Raw genomic sequence first — 22,174 nt, 5'->3', positions numbered from 1 at the left:
GCAGACCAAACACCATCAAACAACCAATAACAGTAAGTGAACCTGAGAGGGAGCGAGCTCACTGACTCCAGGTGACTGCTGAAGTGGGGAAGTCGGGGAGAAAGTAAGGACAGGTTAGGTTTACTGCTCAACCACTTAATCATCCCAAACTCCAGAATTTGCAAAGCATGCTGGGTAAACAGGCCCTACAGACCTGGGTGGGAGCTGCGTCTGCATCACCAGGGCTTAAGTCGACCTCCTTGACCTTCAGTAGTGTCGAAGTTGTGGTGACAGCAGTCATGATAAATGTGAAGGTTGGAGGGGGGGGGGCACGAAGAAAGAAAAATGTGACATGGATGATGGGAAAAGTTGGTTTCTTCCCCAGGTGTCAGGGAGGAGTACTGCGGGTCATGTGACCTCTGAACTACAAACCCACAGGAGCAGTAACATGAAAGGAGTCGATAACAGGAGCCAGCTGCTGCTGCTGACTGCCCTCATCCTACTTTTAGGAAAGATTCAGTCTGTGTCAAAGTAAACGACGAGCAGATGTGATTGAAGGGTTTCCTAAACAGTGTTTTTAAGTACAGCATTCATTTCTTCAAACACTGCTCTACTGCTGAGGCGTCTAAAGAAAGTTACAGGGGGAACGCCACAACCTCTATAGCTTCTTAAAAAAAAGATACAAATAAAAATAAAATACAAGTGTCAGGATTTGTCATCAGTATTCTTCCTGACCTGTCTCTTGATAACACATCGGTTACCATTCTGTAAATTCACAGCATTAAAGCAAGAGCAACACTAAATAGCCACTGCAACATATACGTCATAGTTTGGCGGAAAAACACAGCGTACAGAGGGCAGGAGTTAAAGGGGAGATAGGGTCTACATGTATGTGCAACACTGTTTATGCTCAACATTCATTAGCAGTAATACAAACCAAAGCGCTGTAAGTGCTGAGAGGGCGGGTGGGGTCACTATCTATCTGTACAGTTTAGGCTTTCAAGCTTGCACTATTCCTCTACCGCCTTCTCTTTCACCACACTAACAAGGCCAAATGCAGCAAACTGAGAGCCGGCCTCCTGCATTAAATGCGACGAGCGCTTCAGTACCTCGCAGGTCCCGTGGCCTTTCTTTATGGCATGTTTTAACATGCAATGGAAAAGCCGTCGAAGCAGCATCGAGCCCTATTCATTTAAAAAAGACTCCACACAATTCACATGAGCAAGTGTTTTTTTTTTTTTTTTTAGACTAAAATCTGAATTCAAATTAAATGGCTTAATTCAATCTTCAACATACAATTTAGAAAGTTTTGTCCCATTTGTCTCCGACGCCTTCAATAACCAGCATCAGGGGGGGACAAGCCTAAGAATCACTGAAGTCAATCTTTAAACTGATGGTCTTGTTTGCTCATCACCAGTATTCATTTCAGTCCGTTTCATTACCATCTCAAGTGTGTGCTCTGAAAATGACGAGACTTGAGAGTTTTGCTACTTTTTCCTTTCCTTTACAGTCCATGTACAATATTTAAATCTCTTAATAAACCTACAGTATCTCTATATAAGCTATATTATTATTATTATACTTTGTTTTTCATCCTGTATAAACTCTCTCACGTGACTTTGCTAGATGTAACTCATTCTACTCTTTATTTGTCATAAACATTACAGTGGGGTTGGCAGGGTGCAGGGATGGTAGGAAACAAGGAAATACTAGGTAGTGAGGAGGGGGTGGGTTTTGGGTGTGGCCAGCTTGTTCATTCAAACACAAAAGGAGGACAAAAGGAGGGAGCTTAGAGCTGTGGCGTCGTGCGTGTCGTGTATTTACGCAGCGGGATCGCACATCTCTTGCGTCCAGACGGCGCTGGTGGGGTGCCTGCTGCGCGGGGGGGTGTGCGCCGGAGTGAGAGGAGAAGCTAGCTCGTTGAAAGCGGAGCTTAACCGATCTTCACACCGGTCGCTTGGAGTTTCAGGCGTGAACATGGGCAAAAAGGCCTTCCGCTGACTGGACACCACGTTCTCGAGGTAACACAGGGTCAGGCCGAGGGGCGTGGCTAAAATCAGTGCTAAGATCAATGACTGGCTTGCCGTGAGCATCACAACCAACAGGAAGGTGACTAACAGGCAGGGCAGGAAGAGTGGGGAGGGCTTTAGGAGGTAGCGATGTATTGATGGGGTTAGGTTGGAGAAGGAGGAGAGAGTGGGGAGAGAGGAGGAAGATGGGAAAGAGAGGAAACAGGAGGACAGCGATGAAAAGGAAGAGACGATTGGAGGACAGGAAAGAGAAGAAATGGAGGGCAAATGTAGTCGTGCTGGGCGCCAGTGAACAGCAGGAACAAAGCTTCTGCATTTTGCAGGAAGGTAGTTGGCAATAAATCCCATACAATAAGTCAGTTTAGATATCAAACTGTTCAGAGTCTGACCAAACCTAGATGTCTCCATGTTGAAAATAATACATTTTGGAGCATTGACGGTCATCCTGACTAATTTCCTCGCTGAATTTGAAACGAGCTTCCACACAGCGTGAGTGAAACAGCTCAGTTTCTTTGTTATTCCTGAAAAAAGCTCGGTGGGCAGACACCTGTTTCCATTCTTCCCAGAGAGGGAGAGGAACATCAGCATGAAGGACACATATTTAGCCACACCCCTCAAAGAGAACCAGCTCCACCAGTGTGATACTCTGGTTTCAGCGCGGCAGCTCTCCTTCACAACCGTAACCTCTGAACTGGATGTTTGTGAGAGGTTTGTGATCGGCGGGGTTTCGCGATCGTCCTGCGGCTGATCAGAGAGAGAAGAGGTGTGCGAGGGGAGGCTCCAAGGAGTGTGTGAGGTGGCCGTGTCATTGCCGAGGTCATCATCTTCGGAGATGTCTGACAGGCCGTGGTCGAGCTCAGAGATGGAATCGAGGGAAGGAGGTATGGAGGAGAGTGAGGATGATGAAGAGAAGGAAAGAGGGAACATGAAGATTGACTGATGGGGGTCAGAGAGCAGGAAGAAAGAATATCAGACATGGGTGGGGGAGAGAACGGAGACAAAGACACGACAACACCAAATAAAAAATAAAAAAAGGACAGCGGGAAAATCCACAAAGTGAGAAAGCAAACAGTGACCCAAAAAAATACGACGCAATGTTCATTAAAAAAAGTATCATTTCATCGTGAAATGATGATCGTTGGTGACAGCATGCAAGAGTGGAGTGATTAAAGCAGTTAACAAAAAGGGAGCCAGTGAAGGAAAAGAGAGAAAGGGAAAGAGACACACCATTAGTCCGTGAACATCACTACAAACAGGTTAAAAGTGAACACAGCAGGGTTTGAGCTCAGTGCAGAGAATCTGTGTGCAGAAAAAGTGTCCAACACTGAACGAAGGCTTAAACAAAGGTCATTGTCACAGTGCTGGGAAGTGAGCAGGGAGGAAAAACAACGGACAGTAAGGTGAGGCAGGAGGCATGCATAATAATAGACTGATGTACACACTAAAGGTTCACTCTTTAAAAGGTTTTACATTTAAAAATGAAATCTACTAAGACGTTTGACTCTACTGGAGCGTCTACATGCTGCTCTTTTGAATAGCAGAGGCACTCGTATAAAGAGTTAGCGACACAGCATTCCTGGAATTAAAGCTCAAGTTGCATAAAAAGATGTTGCTGATTTTTACACCTTTACCTTTGTTGAAATAACTTTTTTTTTTGAGTCACTACAAGCCGGACTGTTGCCATCTCCCTTTGTGAAATAAAGGACTTTTTTTTTGTACCATTTACTACTATTCACAACTTCTGAAGACTAAGCTTTGATTGCTTGCTTTCACTTCACTTTTATCACTAGATATTTAAAGCTACATGTTTCCTGTGACTGTCCTGATGTATGTGTTAGGCACACCATGAGAGCATTCCTGTAATACTGGTTATAGCCGTGTATATATCATTCCTGAAAACAAAACCCTTTTTATCAATAAAGACATTGCACATACTGAATGTAAATGAAGCCAAGAGACAATTCTTTACAAACTACTGTGGTTTTTCCATCTCCCCGTGTACGGTCTTACTCTTTGAACCACCAACGCATACGGATTCCCAAATATAACAACAACAAAGAAAGAAAAGACATGTTATATGACCTCTTCCCCCCAATTCTTGCTGGACTCACACAATATGCTTCGATGAAAACACACCACACACACCCACACACACACCTTAGAGTCAGAGTGCAGCTCCAGGTGGGGATCACGTCCGTTCTCAGTCGTGTCCCTGCCTGCCTCCGTTATGCTGATAACTGGTGCTACAGAACGACAAATACACAGAAATATCCATTTCAGATAAAGAATTTATCAGAACAGGAAAAACAGTACAATCCGTCAGCGACAGACCCTGTAAATACTTGCTGAAGTCAAGATCAGTGGTTTAGTGTTCTTCAGTCTTGCAGTGGAATATTGTGTCCACAAGGGGGCAATGTAAGAAAGCAGTAAAAATTGCTCAATAAGTTGGAATCCAAATGGGAAATCCAAAAGCTACCAGCAATGATGTGATAGAGACAATAAAAGAAGTCTCATTGTAACATAGACATGAAGGAAATATTAGATGAAGGCAGCTTTACCTTTTGAATTATGCTCAATACTAGAAAAAGAGCATTAGTGGAAATGCTGCGAATGCTCTCTATCTCTTCTTGTCACGCCCTCCCCCCCCTCATAGCCATATCACTTTATTTTTTCTTCTTCTCTTTCTCTCTCTGTCGCTCACTGTGTGACAGGAAACATATGCTGCAGCTATTTCCTGTATCTGCTCAGACACTCGCTTTGCTCATCAAAACACAGAAACAGAGGCATCCGTGACCTCTGTTCCATCTGCCCGTCATTCCCAGCCGCCCCATTCCTCCTCTTATCTGCCTATCCATTCATTTAAGTCTTGAGGGGTCGGAGAGAGGCTGGAAAAGTCATCTGTGGGAAAGCATGTATTACCTCCATCCAGACTGCGGCTGATGCGTTTGGATGAGGTGCGTTCAAAGTTGGGCGCGGGCCGGTCTATGAGGGAGCTGGCCATGCGGGTCTGAGCTTGGGTTCGCCCACTGTAACGGAACTTAGAGCCAAGAGTCAAGAAGCGGGCCTTTGTGGGAGGTTCCGGTGTATTTAACCTGCAGAGAGACAGTATGGGAGAAGATATATTGGGGATTTACTTGGTAAAAAAAAAAAAAAGTAAAAGTCACTACTGCATGTGCAAGAGAGGCACCAATTCCCTCTACAGGATATTGAAGCTTATTCCTTTCTTGTCTTACACAATCACACAGACGGAAAAACAATCAGATACAGGACACACTCCTGGGGAACACAAACACAGCCATGATGAGCACCTGTATCCCCCCCCCTGTGTGTGTGTGTGTGTGTGTGTGTGTGTGTGTGTGTGTGTGTGTGTGTGTGTGTGTGTGTGTATTGCTGCAGGTACCAGACTGGCTCGTCGAGCACAAAAGTTTGGCAAAAAGAGTCAATGTTTTGTTGAGCGATGACGTGAGACTGAAAATGTGTGAAATACATGTGCATGCAGGGTGCATGTTGGATTTGAAGGGTGCACATTCCTACCTGAAGAAACTGTGATTCTCCACACAGACTTTCCACAGCCTTTTGGCAGATCGATGATTCTGGAGTTTGAATCCCACTGTGCTCTCAAACTGCTCCGTCTATCAGAGGGACATCAAACATTCATTGGACTATCTCCCCAGCAGAGGAAGCTTACAGAGAGTATGTATAGCATGTTATGTGGACAATCTCTGAATTTACAATCTGTTTGCATTTTTTTTACCTCTCCTGGTCTGATCTTGATGTAAAAGTTGTTCCTCTTGTATGAAATCTTGAGTATTTTGGGCCAAGCGAAGCGATTTATCCGAAGTCTGTCTTTGTAAACCAGGAGACCGTTGGCACACACTCCTAACATGATGTCCACACCCTCAGAATCCTGTGAGTCCCATTCACATGTTAAGAGAACACAAATACATACTTTTGGACAGACACTCATAATGCTTCCTGTGTGAATAAATCAGATCATGCTGTACATCAATTGATTTCTAAAGTAGCCCACTAAAGGTCAACAGAAACTAAATTAACACACGCACGCACACTGTAACAACATGGTTAGCTGACAGACTAACTCGCTAACAAAGCTTTTAAGTCCAAGGCCATCTGGTAATGGCGAGGGGGGTTATTGATTACGATGGTCAACTAACGGGAAAAATCTGTTGGCCTAATGGAGAACGCAATATATTGATACTGGGACACACAAACACATCACATGGTGTTGCTATGTTATCAGCTCATCGATCCATGTGCTCCCAGTAAAGATACATTTAGCACTTAAGCTTCGACACACTGACTGAACAGGAGAGCAGTTTTTCCATTAGCTTTTTTGTGGTTTCTCGAAGAAGATCCTTCTTCAGTGGAGGAAGAGAGACGGGAGACGTTTTCTCACTTTAGACAGTGAAACCAAAAATTATGAACCAAATATACCGGTATATATCTTTTCTTATATATCTTATATTGCATCTTAAATTCTACATTGAGCTGACTAAATCAACCAACTTGCAATCAGAGAGAACAGTGCGAGATGCACACTTAATAAAGTACTAATGGATTACTTTGCTACAAATACCATTACTGTATTTCTAACAGTGTAACTTTAAAGATTACATGTTGTATTAAAGAGCTCCTTGTATCTTCATTCTTTGGATATATACCTTACACACTTTCTGCCAACTCTGGTGCCTTAAAAAATGCATTATGAGGGGAGTTTAGATTTATTAAGGTTTACTGATCAAAAATATTCAAACGTTATGTCGCAGCGTCTGCCACACTGATAATTGGATTTTCTTACATCAGGTCAATAAAGTTCATCAAACAGCAGCATATCAATGGATTTTGTGATGTTTTGTTTGTATCTTTACTGCTTTGCTTTTAATACCAAACTGAGGTGGAAGGATTTTTCCCTGTAGTGTCATTTAATGTCTATATATATAACAATACAAACATGTCAAAGGTCTATAAAAAATAACATCCTGCTATCAAATGAATGACACATGTTTGAATCCAAACACAGTGCTCTGGGATATATTTTTAGCCACTAGCAGAACATGTTTGTGTTTATTTAAATCATTATACGGGTTCATTTTTTAAATGTTTCCTTATTGGGAAAGAAAGTCGCAGGTCAAATTAATGGCTCAAGACAGAAATAGATCTGCCCCTTGAATTCCCACCACATTGGTATGCCATAAAAAAAAGGACTTCCAACATTTGAAATTGCTGTCTCTGCAGTTCTCCTTTCCCCTGGTTCTCTTTCTGTGTTACAAACAAGTGGAGCGTGCTCTTAAAGGAGACTCGTCTCACCCTCTTTTTAAGATTCTGTTTTCTCTAACCTTATCTCTCGCTGTCTGCCTTTGTCTGCTGAATATCCTCAATATAACATCCTCCCCTTCTATTTCCAGACTCTTCTCTCTCTTCCTCTCATGCATTTTTCCCCACTTTTTTTTCCTTTTTTCTTTTGCCGTCTTGCACAGAGACGCACAGACAAACATGGAAACAGGCACGCACTCTGCTGATGACCTGCTATCCCAGTGAGATAGACTGGCTGTTCCCATGGCGATGGCCTCCCTGAGTGTTTGTACAGCTGACACACTCGCACAGAAAAACATGCAGATACACACACTCTTCCAACATCAAAGAAACGGTACTAATCCCCAGATGCTAACAACAGAAGGAAAGAGAGAAGCCGAGAGCAGAGGGTTTATTCATTTATCGTACCTTAGCCTGGTGCAGGTCCACTCCGTACATGGACAGTTTCTTGGCATTTTCTAGAAACTGGGTGTCGGCCAGCGCTGGTGTCATCCCCCTAAAAACAGGGCAAAAGTGGATGACTGATTTTTGCCATTATCAGATCGGAGACTTAAGATATATGAAAAAAGAATCCTGTAATTGGATTTAAACTTTGATAAACAAATGTACAGCTTTTGTTAGGGAGGGGGGGGATGTTCTAACCTGTGAGACTTGTGAAGCTCAAGAATCTTCTCCTCCATCTCTTTGTTCTGATTGGGCGCAAAGGTCCGCTGGCTGATGTAATCCAGGGGTCGAGGCTGATCGGGTTCATAGTCACCAAATTCTGCCTGTAAATCAGAAAGAAACAAGCGACTTTAAATCAACTGAAACCAAAACAAAGTCACATTAGGAAACAGCACAGTTGCAATCTACACACAGAGGATGAGCACAGGTTGTGTTTTCTACCTGCAGCGTGTAAGACCCCAGCAGAGCGTGGGTGACGAATGAGCACGGCAGCCGACCTGTGGCCACATCTTCACGCAGCTGCAGACACAACAGGTACCTACAGGAGAGAGAGAGACGCGTGGTGGATTAAGTAGAAAGTCACACTATAAAAAAAAAAAACCTCATTCTAATCCCTTCTTTGAACTGGAGGCTGCTTCTTTGTTCATGATAACAATACAACGATCCGAGCAGCCAAATTGCTTCTCCTCCTGTGAGGCCTGAGGTCAGCGGGTGCGGATTAAAGGTAATTGTTGGTCGTGTTTTTGCCGAATGATTTTCATAGTGTGGCGCTACACTGGTTAGAGCACCATGACAAACAAAAACGTGTGCATTAGCAGTTAGTGAGTTGTGCGGTTTGTATTTTGTTTTTTTATGATGGTGTAAGCTTGGCACTACAACCTTCAAGGAAGAGTTTGTCATGTGAATGAAGCTTCTGTGTGAATGATGAACTCAGACACCTCAGGGGGCTGGTAAATGCATCATTTGGCTACTGAAAAATGTCATTCAGGGTTACATGAGTGAAACGAACACTTGCTGATATGGAGGCTTAAACTCCAGTCATCCAGTTACTCAGCTGCGATTCATTGGTAAAAGATAATATTGTGTTTTCGCTTGTTAAAATGGGAACTACAAGAACGAAAATATCATGAAATAAAGGGTTCCACTTTACATTTATGAACAATTAATTTTGTGACAGGCTGTTGAATCTCTACAATCATTTCTTTAACTTAAAATTTAAAATGTATTGAACTAGGAGAAGCTTATTGAGATTAACAATCTCATTTACAAAAGTGTCCTGGCCAAGACGGTCAGCAGCACAACAAAAAGTTACAGACACAAAAACACAATATTTACAAAGATCAGCATTTCCTGAGTCACAGAGCACAAAGTCATCAATCAAAGCATCTACAAGCTGAATCACCTCCTTCCAAGTCCTTCTACTTTTAAAAAGATTTAAAGAAACCGGCTCTCTCAGAGCCCGAGCGTCCTGCAGGAGATTCCAGGCCACGGACATTCAGTGGAGGTAACGTGTTAATGAGCATGTGTCCTCAATTAGCCTTTTGCTACAACCATCAGAGAAGCTATACGCTCCATTAGACATACACTTCGACCTAAATGCCTGGTGTTTGGAGTGTGTGCGTGTACATGCATATGTTCAAATGAATTAGCCATTCACAGCCCTTTGTTGAGGGTTCAGGCTTCCCAATTGTCATTGTTTAGGTTTGAGCCCACACTACTTTGTATAGAGTTGGTGAACGCACTGTGACATTTAGCAGCTCAAGAATCCTTTTACACCCACTTGAACATAAAGAACATAAATATAAATAAAAGAGACGATCATTTGTACAGGTTTTGATTGTTCACTGATCACTGTAAACTGATCAGTATATCCTGGGGTTTTTAATCTTTACTTGAGAGAGCCCTCCACGAAAGAAGAAAAAATATGCAATGTGCGTTTACATTGTCCAATAATAACGATATGAAGAGCAATCAAACACAAATATGATTTAATAGAGTGCAAACAGCCACCGCTCACAGTTTCTATGTATATCTGCTGTTCTAATGTGACTTTTTTTTTTTTTTTTTTACAACTTCAGAGCAGACAAAGTCCTGAGATTGTTGGCCTGGACCTCAGGTTGGAAACCAATGTTGTACACACGTTTGTAACATTTTCCTCCCAATCACTAAATAATTATTTTACACCATTAAATTCGCACCGATTTATCCCGGATAGCTTCACATGATAACATGCAATTAGTGTAAAAAGCATTGTTGTGTGTGTGTGTGTGTGTGTGTGTGTGTGTGTGTGTGTGTGTGTGTGTGTGTACCTGGTGATGTCTTCAGTGAGCAGTGAGGGGTCAGGAGGGTAGAACTTGACGTTGAATGAAAACTGCCAATTGTTACCTGGGGAAAGAGTGTTCATTACATGTCTTTGGAAATATGTTCGTCTAAAAAAAAAAGTAATCACATCTCTTTTTTTAAATCATCCGTTATAATGTCGATCCAGCCCCTTGGCCTGTCTCATCTGTCTGCCTAATGCAGAACAGCTTTTCAACTGTGCTACGCCGGGTGAATAACGTGCACACACCAGGTCTGCTATTGCATGAGCTTATTCTATCTTTACAAAGTACCAAACTATCATCAGCATCTTTACCAGCAACAAATACACCACGAGATACACCATAAGATTTCCATGTTAGCTATTGTCATTTTTCTTATCTTTATTGCGCTCCAATTTCCTGATCTCACTCCCTCAGGAGGAAGCCATGTTGCCCTGCCTACCACCTCTTTTCTCCTTCACTTTCCCCTCTGCCTCTTTGCTCCACTTGTGTACACGTGCACACACACACACAGACGTACACACCAGACATGCACAGACGCTCAGTAAAAGACGGAGATCACATCGTCTGGAAAAATCTAAACAGGAAAAAGCTGACATCATAGCGAGACCATTTCCTCCTCCAAGGTCATACACGCATCCACATGCGCGCGCACACGAAGAAGAGCTGTTACAGCGGCATCCCAGGGGAGGCAGGACGAATGATGGCCACTGTAAGACGAGACAAGGAAACAAGGACACTCGCACAGCGAACCAAGAGAGGAAAAGATGCAACACATGAGGTATCACATAACGTGCAGAAACGGAAAAATCGCGAGTGCTTGTTGTACTGTTCGCTTGCCTGTGTGTGTGTGTGTGTGTGTGTGTGTGTGTGTGTTTGTTCGTTAGAGCGCGGGAGTGTGTTGCTGAGTCTGGAGGTTGAGATGTTTTGCCGGCAGCGCTAAGTGCTTTTGGAAGTCTCGTGTGACCATTTCAACCTTCTAGATGACCACGTGTCACACATAAATCTGCCTCATGATGCACAGAACATACACACGCTGACAGATATAAACATCTCCTCCCTTACCTCTGTATCCTCTCCACACTCAATCTTCTTTATTTGCCCTCTCTCCCTTCTTCTTCTCCTTTTTTGGATTCACACATTCCCTCATGTTCTCATTCTCTGTTTAATATATATATTTTTTTAAACATGTGTTTAAGTAAATGGATGACTTTGGGGAGGGGGGGTGGGATGAAAGACTTTGACCATAAATCATAAAACATACTCAGACTTATGATCCTGTTATTGTAACATAGCCAGCAGCTGTTTGTTCTCCTCATGGCTGCACATGTCCAGTGACACCTCAGCTGGAGTCATCGTCTCCCCGGGGAGACGCACGGGGCAAATCTAAAGGTTTGTGTGATTACGCAGGGAACATGTGTGCTGTGGTTAAACGTTAACTGAAGCCACGCGCTCTACGGAGGTCGAAATCCGTGTTCATCGTCAATGCTCGGCTTGCAGCGACAGTCAGCGCTTAAGGAGAAGAAATTCTGTTCTTATTACCTGTCATGGTGATATCTAAGAAAAAGCACGCTTGCAGAAGTATTACTTTCAGTGGTGCTTACTTTGATCTCAAAGGTTGATAAGTATTCGACACGTCATTGCAGACAGAAACAACTTTCTGCACTTTCATAAGCTAAGACAAAAAATGTTTCCGCTCTGATGAGTCGTCTTCCTCTTTATTCGTCACCTGTTTTCTAAAGTGATCGCATCGCCTTTTCCCAACTTTCTATCTACGTACAATGATTTTTGCAGTTTGAGCATGTCATCCCGGAGAACACACATCATTTGGGAGTCTCTCCATATGAATTATGCCCATACTTCTTACCAACAACACACTGCACTATAAACATGTTGCTGCTCATATGCAAGAACACGTCTCCCTTTTTCTTCGTTTGCTTCCTTTGCCCACGTCCATAGTCATCATATTAGAGGCCATGTTTGCAACACGTTTTTGGCCTATCAGACCCCCACCACGTTGGAAACTCTTTGTTTCTGTATGTAGTGAAGCAGAGCTGTGACAGTCCAGTGAACACTGATGGTAGTAAAAGCACACGCTGGTGTCAAACCTGTCATTTGTGCTGTAATCTGTCTGCACACACAGAGACGGACGTATCCGACACACTTACCATAAACACACACACACACACACACAAACACAAACAGAGAATGGACACAAATGAGAACGTGCGGTCGACTGCATGCCAACCATCCATGAACGACACACAGCCACAAAACACAGGCATGCATGTTCACCACGCATACACACACACACACACTGAGCCACACACAGTCCGCACACACCCAGCCAGCGTTACTAATCTCACATGTGCTAATTCCAACAAAAAAAAACATTTTATGGGCTGAAATGATATGTTTTCCTCAGCTTTATTCTTTAAAGTGCAACTTTAAGTTTAATTGCATGTGTTTAAGTCTGTTTTTGAACTTACACTGAAAAGAGGAATGGTGAGAAGAAAAACTTCTCTTGAGGAAAACACAGCTGAACGGATTCAGCGTATCCCCCCCCCCGCCGCCGCCTCAGAAAACTCAAACTTCTGACTGAATGAAATGTCTGAATCCGAGGACATCATGACTCTATTACTCCTTGTTGTTGTTTCTGTGAGTCCCCATTCCACCTGCGCGCAGGCTGTTCATGCATTCTACAAATTAAATCCTACGCTCGGTTGCCCCACACACCTGATAACTGTCAATCAACAGCAGATGAGAGGCCGAGCCTTGCATTTAGACTTTGACAACAGTTAATAAAGAGACCGATAAATAATGAAGCAAAGTGATCACACTGTGATAACCTCTTGCATGCTGCCAGCTCTGCTAAGACTGCCGTCGCTCGTGTGGTTTTAAATGTCTCTGTGGCTTTGTTGGACATAACTGTGATGCTGCTTTGTTCCCTTTAATATGAGGACACTTGAGCTCCTTCATTAATTCAATATTCATGTTTTATTCAGTGCATTTTGGCTGAGAAACTAGGTCCTGTGCATTGCGTGACACCTCTTTTTGAAGCAGACTGGTGGAGAAAGAGATGGAGGAACATGGATAGACTAGGCCGACATTAATGGCACGGTTAATTTTATTTTCTAAATAAACTTACTGCGTATTTGTCTCTTGATTTCCTTGGTGGGATCCAACCAACACTGTAGAGAGACACAAAGCAGGAAGAGAGTTAACCCCAGTCATCAAACAGTGTAAGACACTATACAGACATTTCTGTTTCTATAAATATGTACATTACTGACTTATTAGCCTTAGAGCACATCCTGTGTATATCTGTGGAACGACACATACCTTCTGTTCGTGGTTGTCGGTGTATGACAGACCGAAGTAGTCTTTTTCCATGAGGTTCAGATGCTCACACACCTTAAAGAATAGGAACTGGCCCTTTGCGCGTTTCTGCGGCGAGAGAGATTCAAACACAAACGTCAAAGATTGAAACATGATTGAAACATTTCAGAGCATATCATTGAAATGTTTGAGTGAGATATAATGTTCCAATTCAACTCTCCCCCTTAACACGTCTGGTTTTTTTGGGGGTATATCACCTCCATCTGTTCCTTTATTCTGCAGCTTTTTTTCCCCCTCACTCTCTCCATCTGTCTCCGTGCAACACATTCTTCCAAAGAGCCCGATGGGAGACTTACCCATATAAGCCTCCACTCTCAACTATGACAATGACATTTAGCACAGTCCCATGTATGTGTGCAAAGTTGTGCACGCACACAAAACGCACAACAGTGCCCTTTGGGCAGACAGAATGTCAGGCAGCGAGAGGGTGGAAATGGGGAGGGGGGAGAAAAAAAAAAAAAAAAAAAAAAAGGAAGAGAAAGTGTGAAATAATTAAATACTGTTTGTTTCTATTTGGAAAGTCAGCACGCCCTCTCTTTCTCATACTGGTTTGCACATAAAGACAAAAATGTGCGTCGCATAGCCCAGACAGAATCACAGACAGGGCAGGGAGCGTGGTGAAAGTGGAAGGAAAGAGGATGAAAGAGTGCATTTTTCTTCTGCTACTGGGACAGCTGAAAGCATCTCTGGTATTTTCCTATAGTTGGTAGAAAGACTCGAGCCACATGCACGCACTCAGTGTAGATGCATTGTGAACACCCCGAAAGAATGTGAGAATGTGACCTTTCTTGGTTCTGAGTCTGTGCCAGAGTGCCTCCGAGCAAGACACAACCTTAGAACCATTGTCTGATTTGCTGCAGGGTCCTTAGTTTCATCTACGGATCTATGGATTGTCTGTTACATACTGTTACACGGCGAATAGTGAAAAACCCCCCCACAAAGATTGCTTTTAAAAAGTGTCCCCATTTTCCAGCATGTAATTCATCAACAAGTTAGAGGGCATTAAATCCTCTAATAACTCAAGACATACACAAGTTTGACCACATAACAATCATGTTCAAGCTAAACGACATCAAGTGTTTGTTTTGATTCTTGAGGCAATAAACAAACCCCTCAGAGTCAAATCCAAAGCAGCAGGCCTCATGTCTGCCAACGCTACTTGACTCCCTTCTGAGTTCTGACTGAGAGCTAATGAAAAGCTTCGAAACGCCACTTAAAGCGTGTGACTCTAAAATCCTGCTGAAACCTACACTAATGAATTCCTGAGAAGCGGCATTACGACCATGTGACACTGAGACTCTCCTTTGAGAACCGGCGGTAAATGACATCTGAGAAACATTTCATGTAAACCACAGCTAATAAAACACGCGTTAAGCAGAAGAGGATCTTCTACGATGATCACAACAAAAAATGAAGTAATGAATCAAATTTTCTCCTCCTCCGTTTCTCAATCTGTTCATTTTAACTGCACCGTCAAACTAAAAGGCAACTCCACGAACCTTTATAATGTATCCCATCCTGCTTGTTTTATTATCGTTAGTATCATTTTATATCGTGCAGTGAGATAAACTGAACTCCTTTTTTATTTAATCTGAGTGAAACAGAGAGCGATCAACTATACGAACAGAAAACAGAAATCTCTCTGCCGGCGACTTTGCTTTAACAATGTTAAGCATGTCACACACTGTTCATGTCCACCTGCAGCGCGTTAACAACAGGGATTGTACGTCTTGGTTCCACCGTGGCACACGTATCTTACACCATGTTGATTCATTTTCCATCAGTCTGTGGAATACATGCAGCCTCTACCATTGGGAGGTTGATCCAAACAGGTCCCAGATCCACTGTGATCTACTGCAGCCCTTACATGAAGCTAAAACATGTCAATTAATCTGATTCTGGTGGTTTGTGAATAGGATGATAAAAGGATGTGTGTGTGCCTGTGTGTGTGCGTGTTGTACGCCTGCTGTGCAAAACAGAAAATTTAATCTCAGGAATGCATTGTGCATCTCTCCCTCTCACGGCCTAACTGTTCCAGTTTGTGTAGGGAGGAATAGATGTGTGTGTGCGTCTGTGTGTGTGCGTCTGTGTGTGTGTGTGTGTGTGTGTGTGTGTGTGTGTGTTTTAGGACAATAGCAGTTAGTTGCAGTATCGGCGTTTTTTGTCAGGAGACAAAGCGACTACTATTCAAACAGCCTCAGACACTCACAGGCACGCTGCTGGGCGTTGGAAATACTGCAGATAAGAGAGGGGGAAAAAAGCGTTGTCATGGGATCAATCTGTCGAATGAATCCCAGAACGAACTGGGAAAGTAAATATTGTAGTGGGGCAAAAAAAATAGTGAAATAAGGAATTGGGTTGGAACTGTTTGGGTGGAACTACAGTGATGATACTCTTGGAAGATTCTACTAAATTAGGATGAGTGTGGGAACAAGAGGAGGCCAAGAAAAAAAATGCATGCAGTTTGAGAAATGAAAGTTTCTCAAACTGTGAGGAAAATGTAAGAAATCATAGACACTTTCACGATGACAAGAAGTCTAAAACCTGAGACCAGAAAAACACTGGAAGTGGTGGGTATCTGTGTGTGAGTCTGTGCAAGGGGTCCGGGGGCACGTGCTTGTTTGGGAGTAGCAGATGCAGGAAGCTAATCTGGTGGGGACCCCTCGTAATCTGCCGGTTTTCTGTTAATGTGTGTGTGTGTGTGTGTGTGTGTGTGTGTGTGTGTTGTGGTCACCAGACAAGCCCCTGCAGCGTGCTCTGCTTTTATCCCATAAACCACACCCACAACTATGTGAGCGCCTGCAGTTACTGCCATAACTGCAGTTTGATGGGGAAAGTTAGACCCCCCCCCCCCCCCCCCCAAGCCCATTTAGACCTGATGAGACATCGAGGTCTCAAAAGACAATGAACATGAGTGTAGAGGAAACTTTAAATTACAGTTAAAGCCAATAGTTTCAAGCTTTCAAATGTTTCATGACTTTAGAAAACATTGAAATTCTGTGCCGTTTTTCTGAAATCCCTGAGGTCTTGGGAGGTTAATAACAAACGTTACTTAGGTTTTAGAGGGTGTTTTTAAATGGGTTAAGACGCACATGCACACCAGCACTGACATAGACATGCACATCTTATCCTATTAGAAATGATATCACTGGCAAACTGGAATCCATGTGCGTCTTATTTTTACTAAAGAATGAACAGAGGAAAAACAGTGTCCAAAGTTGACGTGTTTTTTTTTCGCTTTTCAAGGTCTCACCTCCACTTCGCAAGAGAAGTCAGTCCCGTCTAGGAGGTTCACGTGGCACACCACCAGCTTCATCTTGGTCTTCCTCACCAGACGAAGAGGAGACTGGAAAATGGAGGTCTGGCCTTCTCCTCCCTCTGCCTCCTCACCGTTCACCTCTCCTTCCTGCTCCTTCTTTTGCTCCTCTGCTTCCTCTCCTTCTGCTGCCTCCTTGGTCTCTTCAGGACTTTTCTCGGTGCTCTCTTCCACCGTCTCTTCCTTGGCAGGCTGATAGAGTTTGGTGGGGTGGGGGGGAGACAAGAAGAATGATGTTTTACAGCTGTTTTAAACTAAAAGATCCATATCATCTCTAAAATGTCCTCAATTGTTTGCTAGAACACAAAACAACCTACTCTTTACTGTTTGTCCAAACTAACTCAGAGCGAAGTCTGTTTTCTTCCTAACTCTTCCTTTTATTTCCCCTCCCTCTGGTCTGAATCTGCTCTTAGAAGCTGCAGGCGTTTCTTTTGGCCTCATCACTGAAATGTTGATGTCACTGGGTGGGCCCTGGGTGGCTTAATGTGATCACTGGATAGAAAAGTTTGTGTGTAGAAGTGTGTGTGGAGGGGAGGGGAGGGGAATCTCTCTCTCTCTGTCTCTCTCTATCAGCTGAAACAAAAGGACACAAATGTGTTTAATCAAAAGCACTTTTCACCAGCTTTTCTGTTGGGAGGCAGGTTTGGTGTTTGTGTCACCTCTCTGAGCACTAACTCATTTGCGGCGGGGTCAAGACTCATGCTGACATGACTTCCAGATACGCTTTCCAAAATCGGATTTGCAAATCTCAATGCTGGTTTTTTTCAACAGGGTCCGATTGCAATGAGGATGCCGTGAACAAACAAACACAATTTTGTCAACGTGTGAACATGTTACAAGTTATATCAGGTGGATTTTGTTACACCTGGAAATAAATCACTCATTCTAGCTTATTTTATGCGAAGCAATGTTAAGCCTGAAAAAAAGTAAATCATAATAAAAAACTATCTCGCTGCTTCTTTCTCTATATCAAATGAGTGCATGGGTTTTTTTCAGCAGAGTAGTCCTTTGGTTCAGATCAGACCCTGGTCTGCAGACTGGTACCTGGCCCAGGCCTGAAGGACGCTGTATAATTATTATGTTGCTTATCTGGACCTGATTGGACAAAACTACTCGGACTACAAATCTTATCCCAAAACGGAAACACTTCAAAAACTCAGACTTGGTTTGTGTTGCGTGTTTTATCGTGTGTGCAGAGTGGATGTGCATGTGAACGTTACCTCAGTGTCTGCACTGGCGTTCGAATGAGATTCTGCTTCTTTTTCCTTCACCTGCTCCGACTTCACTGCCTCCTTCTCTTCCACTTCCTCTGCGTGACCGTTCACTTCTGGGGCAGGCCCCTCCTCTTCCTGTGTCCCCTTGTTTACTTCTTCCTGTGTGGGCGGAGCCTCTTTGGTCGGGGAGGTCTAGTTTAGGAAAGAAGGAGGAAAAAAAAAAAAGACATGAAAACACCAAAATCTTTTAAACCAGCGGTGACAGGGTTAAAGTTGTTAGATACGAGTCTTACCTGGCTCTGAGACTTCTGCTTTTTAAGCCATGTTGGCAGATAACGAGAAATGCCTTTTCCCTCTTTCTCCTTCTCTTTGTCCTTGTCCTCTCCCGCGACGTCCACTACTTCCTTACCGTCTTCCTTTGCCTTCTCTGAAGGGTCCGGCTGTGCGGCTGTCTCCTCGGCGTTCTCCTTCACCTCCGTCTCAGAGCCTGCTTCTGTCGTCATCGTGACCCGTCAACCTGAACAGAAGAAGAAGAAGAAGAAGAAGAAAAGAGAGCATTAGAGTCAACTTTGATTTAGAGTATCACAAAGATGTTGATCAGTAGAGCCTGTATGATATATACAGCACAAATCCTTCAGGGATATAATAAAAGAATCCTCATTTTGTTTCTGCTGGTAACTGTCACAAAGAGCTGGAGTAAAATCTGACTTCTACATTGAATTTGGCACAAATATGAATTTTTTATGGCGCACAACGTAAGTCTGGAGTATCTTTTATAAATGAGCCACATGCTCCATTATTTTTTTTCTTTGAGAGATCTCGTTCCTCCACTACAAGGAGTAAGATTGAAATGGCAGACAAAAGAAAATATCTCTGCTATCACACGAGCATTAGGCACTTAAAGGATGTCATGTAGAGAGTAAAACACCTCACTAACTACAGCAGGCTTATGTAAGTCAGCTGATTGGGGTCCTTTGGCTCGCAGCTGTTAACACATGATCTCATAGCTGTTGGAAAGATTACATCTTCCACTTTTTTCCTGAACTCAAAACCCGAGAGTTTAGGATGTCATTATGTCACACACTGAGGTTCATGTGGGTCAACAGCTGGTTACAAGGAACTGCTCACGAAAAGGGGAATTACTTGAGTCTTAATATCTGACTCATTGGTTTTACCCTGCAGCTGTGGTACACACACACACACACACACACACACACACACACACACACACACACACACACACACACACACACACACACACACACACACACACACACACACACACACACACACACACACACACACACACACACACACACACACACACACACACTTCAACCCAAATATCTTTGGCAGCACTGTCCACACACACGCCCTATTAGAGCAGCAGACTCAGTTATTCAGCCTGACATTCACTGGTGATAACACTCTGTGACATTGGTTTGGGGGGGGGAAGATTAGGTCAGAATGTGCAAACCTGCCTGCTTAGGGCCGTTTACCTTTGTCCACAGTGTGTGCGCTCACAAGGTGGGTTCAAGTCCGAGTCATTCACTTTCAGTTGTTTTCACCCCCCCCCCCCCCCCCCCACACACACACACGTTCTCTTTTTTTTTTTGTACTCCGTTTCATCCTCTTCCTGAACATCAGACCACTTTCTCTTTTCTGCCCTGCCACCTTCAATAAGAGGACACACGCATGCACGCACGCACAATGCAGCAGTAGTGTGCAGGGAGGGTGGGGGAGTAAAAATAGAACAGGTCTCCTTACGCATGATCGGCTAATGAGGTAGGAGGTTGGGTCGCGGAGAGAGAGAGAGAGAGAGAGATGGATGGATGGAGGAGCGAGGTGTGCATGTAGGTGCGTGCAAATGTCCCAGAGGCTATCTCACCCTGTACTGTTTTTTTTTTTTGGGGGGGGGGGGGGGCGGACTTCTATCCTGTTACGAGGGAGTCCCACTGACATGACATAACAAACAGAACACGTACACGCGCACATTTCTTTTAAAGACAAACCTGGTCTGGTACGAGTGTTGCTGTGGGGATGACAATCTCAGAGTGTGGGTCAGGTGATGGTTCAGTTTAACACTTTGTTCCAGACTGACATATTTCATCAACCACTGGATGTTTAATGGGTGACCTTTATCAGTACAGACATCCTTTGTCCCTGAGGGTGAGTCAGACCCTGACATTTTCTCCGTCGCTATGACGTTCACATTTTTGTTGGTATTTGGGGAAATTCTTTTGAGGGAACAGAAGAAAAGTAACCAGTGGATTTCTGTGAAACTCAGTTACGTGCCACTCAGGAAGAGTTTGTATTTACCTTACGATGTCCATTTGTCGTTCAGCATTGTTTATGAAAAAAACAATAACTGTTCAAATCTAAAAACATTTCCCTGCCTACATGCTAAAATAACTCGAACATGGTGAAAAAAGTACCTGCTAAATCATCAACATGATCACAAAGACACATGTATAAAAGTTAGCTCATTATTAGCTTTGCCAATGGTTGGAAAATTTGTCTCCTCAGAAAAATAAATAAATAACAGCATTATTAAGCAAAAAAAAACCCCAAAAAATAATTAAACTTCACTACGATTAAAATGTTAACAAATTGTTTTACTTGATTGTTCAGCACTAAAAAATGGGTAAGAAATGTGTTGGCTGGATCTCAAATTAACTTTTCCTGAGCTGTTCAGAATACGTGGTCTGTTAAAAATGGCTGCCTTCTCCCCATTGGAGTGAATCTGTGACCTGCTGCTGGTTTCCTAAAGAGGCAGGGCAGTTAGGAAACCCGCGTGACAGCGATACAGCAAAAGATGGAGTCGTGTTGTTCCTTTACGGTCTCTGTCGTCACGATGTCTGAGATCTAAGTAGTTTCTCTCCAAGCATCAAAGTAATCAAGAATGAATAAGACTGAAGAGATAGATGCTGGACCATGCTCTCCCAACATCGTGACACATGGTTTACTTCAAGTTAAGGCTAAAATGTTATCCAGTCACAGCTCTTAGCAGTCTTTGCTGAGCCGCTGAAGTGTAGCCGCGGACCACGCAGGCATGTTTACACACACGTTTACTCGCAAGTGTGCAGGACAGGGGATTTGGGGGGAAATGTTTGAAGTGTGCAGGCTGCCATCTGTGCAAGACTTCTCAATCAATTTGAAATCAACTGGAGCGTATTTTTGTTGACGTGTTTGGTGCGATGCCCTGAAGTAGAGCTCCTTCCTGCAGTCCCCCCTCTCCTCTGAGATGCCCGTCTGCTGGCATCAGGGTGCAGCTTTTTTTGCAAAATGTTCGTCACGGCCACTTAGGCCTGTTTTAAACCGGCCTCCTCTCTCTCTCTCTCTCTCTCTCTCTACAACTGCTCAACACCGAGGACCTTGTTCTACCCCTCTCACCCTCTCTCTCTTCTTCTTTGCGGCCCAGGGTGCCTCTCTCTCACTCTTTTTTTTTTTTTCTCAACAGATCCCTGAACTCATCTCTCTCTCTTCTCTCCCCACAATCCCTTTCTTCCGGGCCCCCTTTCAATCCTGTCCCATTGGTCACATTATTCCCCCCCCTCCCCTCCTCCTCCTCTCTTCTTCCCACAGTCCATATAAACAATGCGCTGACATTATTACAGCCGCTCTTCATAAGTGTACACACGTATACACAGACTGAATGGTTGATGGCAGTAAAACTATCTGTAAAGCATCTCATTGTTAGGGCCTTACACAGCGCAGTGCTGAAATATGAATGGGGTCAAATAAGGGATAAATGAGCTGCTCGCTGACAAAGCAACAAACCTCTTCCTGTATGTGAGAGGTTTCAATGTGTCATGCCATGAGTGTGACTGGTTCATCAAGTAATGCAGAATTAGTCTGGAGAAAAAAAAAACCCTCCTGTGATGTTGGCGATTTAATCCCGCTTCTTCACGCTCAATTAGCAGAAATCAAGTAACCTAGTTTTCCCACAAGACAGAAGAAAAGCCTCCAGGATCATTGTTAACGCAAAATTAGCCATTTAAAATGTAATCCGTTTGTGTATGACGGGGATGTTTTCCAATAAGCCCAGACTCAGACAAAGCAGCTCTCTTTCTCTTTAAGAAACGCATCTCAACGTTTTCTCTTACAGCCACGTTATCTAAAGCCTTCACTTCTTTC

At 43.5% G+C, this 22,174-nt stretch overlaps 2 protein-coding genes across 10 annotated transcripts in view; one reads left to right on the top strand and one right to left on the bottom strand.

Moving 5' to 3' along the window:
• stx7l (syntaxin 7-like) overlaps positions 1-22,174 on the top strand; it is a 280,516-nt gene that overhangs the window by 167,220 nt on the left and 91,122 nt on the right. The gene's annotated exons all lie outside the window — the stretch shown is intronic.
• Positions 1-22,174, bottom strand: part of epb41l2 (erythrocyte membrane protein band 4.1 like 2) — a 41,430-nt gene that overhangs the window by 13,150 nt on the left and 6,106 nt on the right. For 4 of the 9 annotated variants that reach the window (XM_079367616.1, XM_079367618.1, XM_079367617.1 and 1 more), the window contains exons 2-16: positions 18,331-18,554; positions 18,044-18,229; positions 16,761-17,015; positions 13,451-13,555; positions 13,257-13,299; positions 10,097-10,172; positions 8,229-8,325; positions 7,986-8,110; positions 7,752-7,839; positions 5,764-5,916; positions 5,544-5,641; positions 4,929-5,101; positions 4,167-4,252; positions 194-244; positions 43-78 (exon numbers count right to left, since the gene is read on the bottom strand). In XM_079367616.1, coding sequence (XP_079223742.1) covers positions 43-78; positions 194-244; positions 4,167-4,252; positions 4,929-5,101; positions 5,544-5,641; positions 5,764-5,916; positions 7,752-7,839; positions 7,986-8,110; positions 8,229-8,325; positions 10,097-10,172; positions 13,257-13,299; positions 13,451-13,555; positions 16,761-17,015; positions 18,044-18,229; positions 18,331-18,540 — 1,782 coding nt within the window. In that variant the 5' untranslated portion in view covers positions 18,541-18,554. Of the gene's footprint in view, positions 1-42; positions 79-193; positions 245-1,208; positions 2,946-4,166; positions 4,253-4,928; positions 5,102-5,543; positions 5,642-5,763; positions 5,917-7,751; positions 7,840-7,985; positions 8,111-8,228; positions 8,326-10,096; positions 10,173-13,256; positions 13,300-13,450; positions 13,556-16,760; positions 17,016-18,043; positions 18,230-18,330; positions 18,555-22,174 lie in introns of those variants that run through there. The other 5 variants (XM_079367619.1, XM_079367620.1, XM_079367623.1 and 2 more) reach the window with 2 other exon arrangements.

Source organism: Symphodus melops (assembly GCF_947650265.1).
Source record: "Symphodus melops genome assembly, chromosome: 1".
Classification (NCBI taxonomy): domain Eukaryota; kingdom Metazoa; phylum Chordata; class Actinopteri; order Labriformes; family Labridae; genus Symphodus; species Symphodus melops.
Note: the sequence above shows the minus strand (reverse complement) of the source record. Positions and strands in the feature narration are given on the sequence as shown.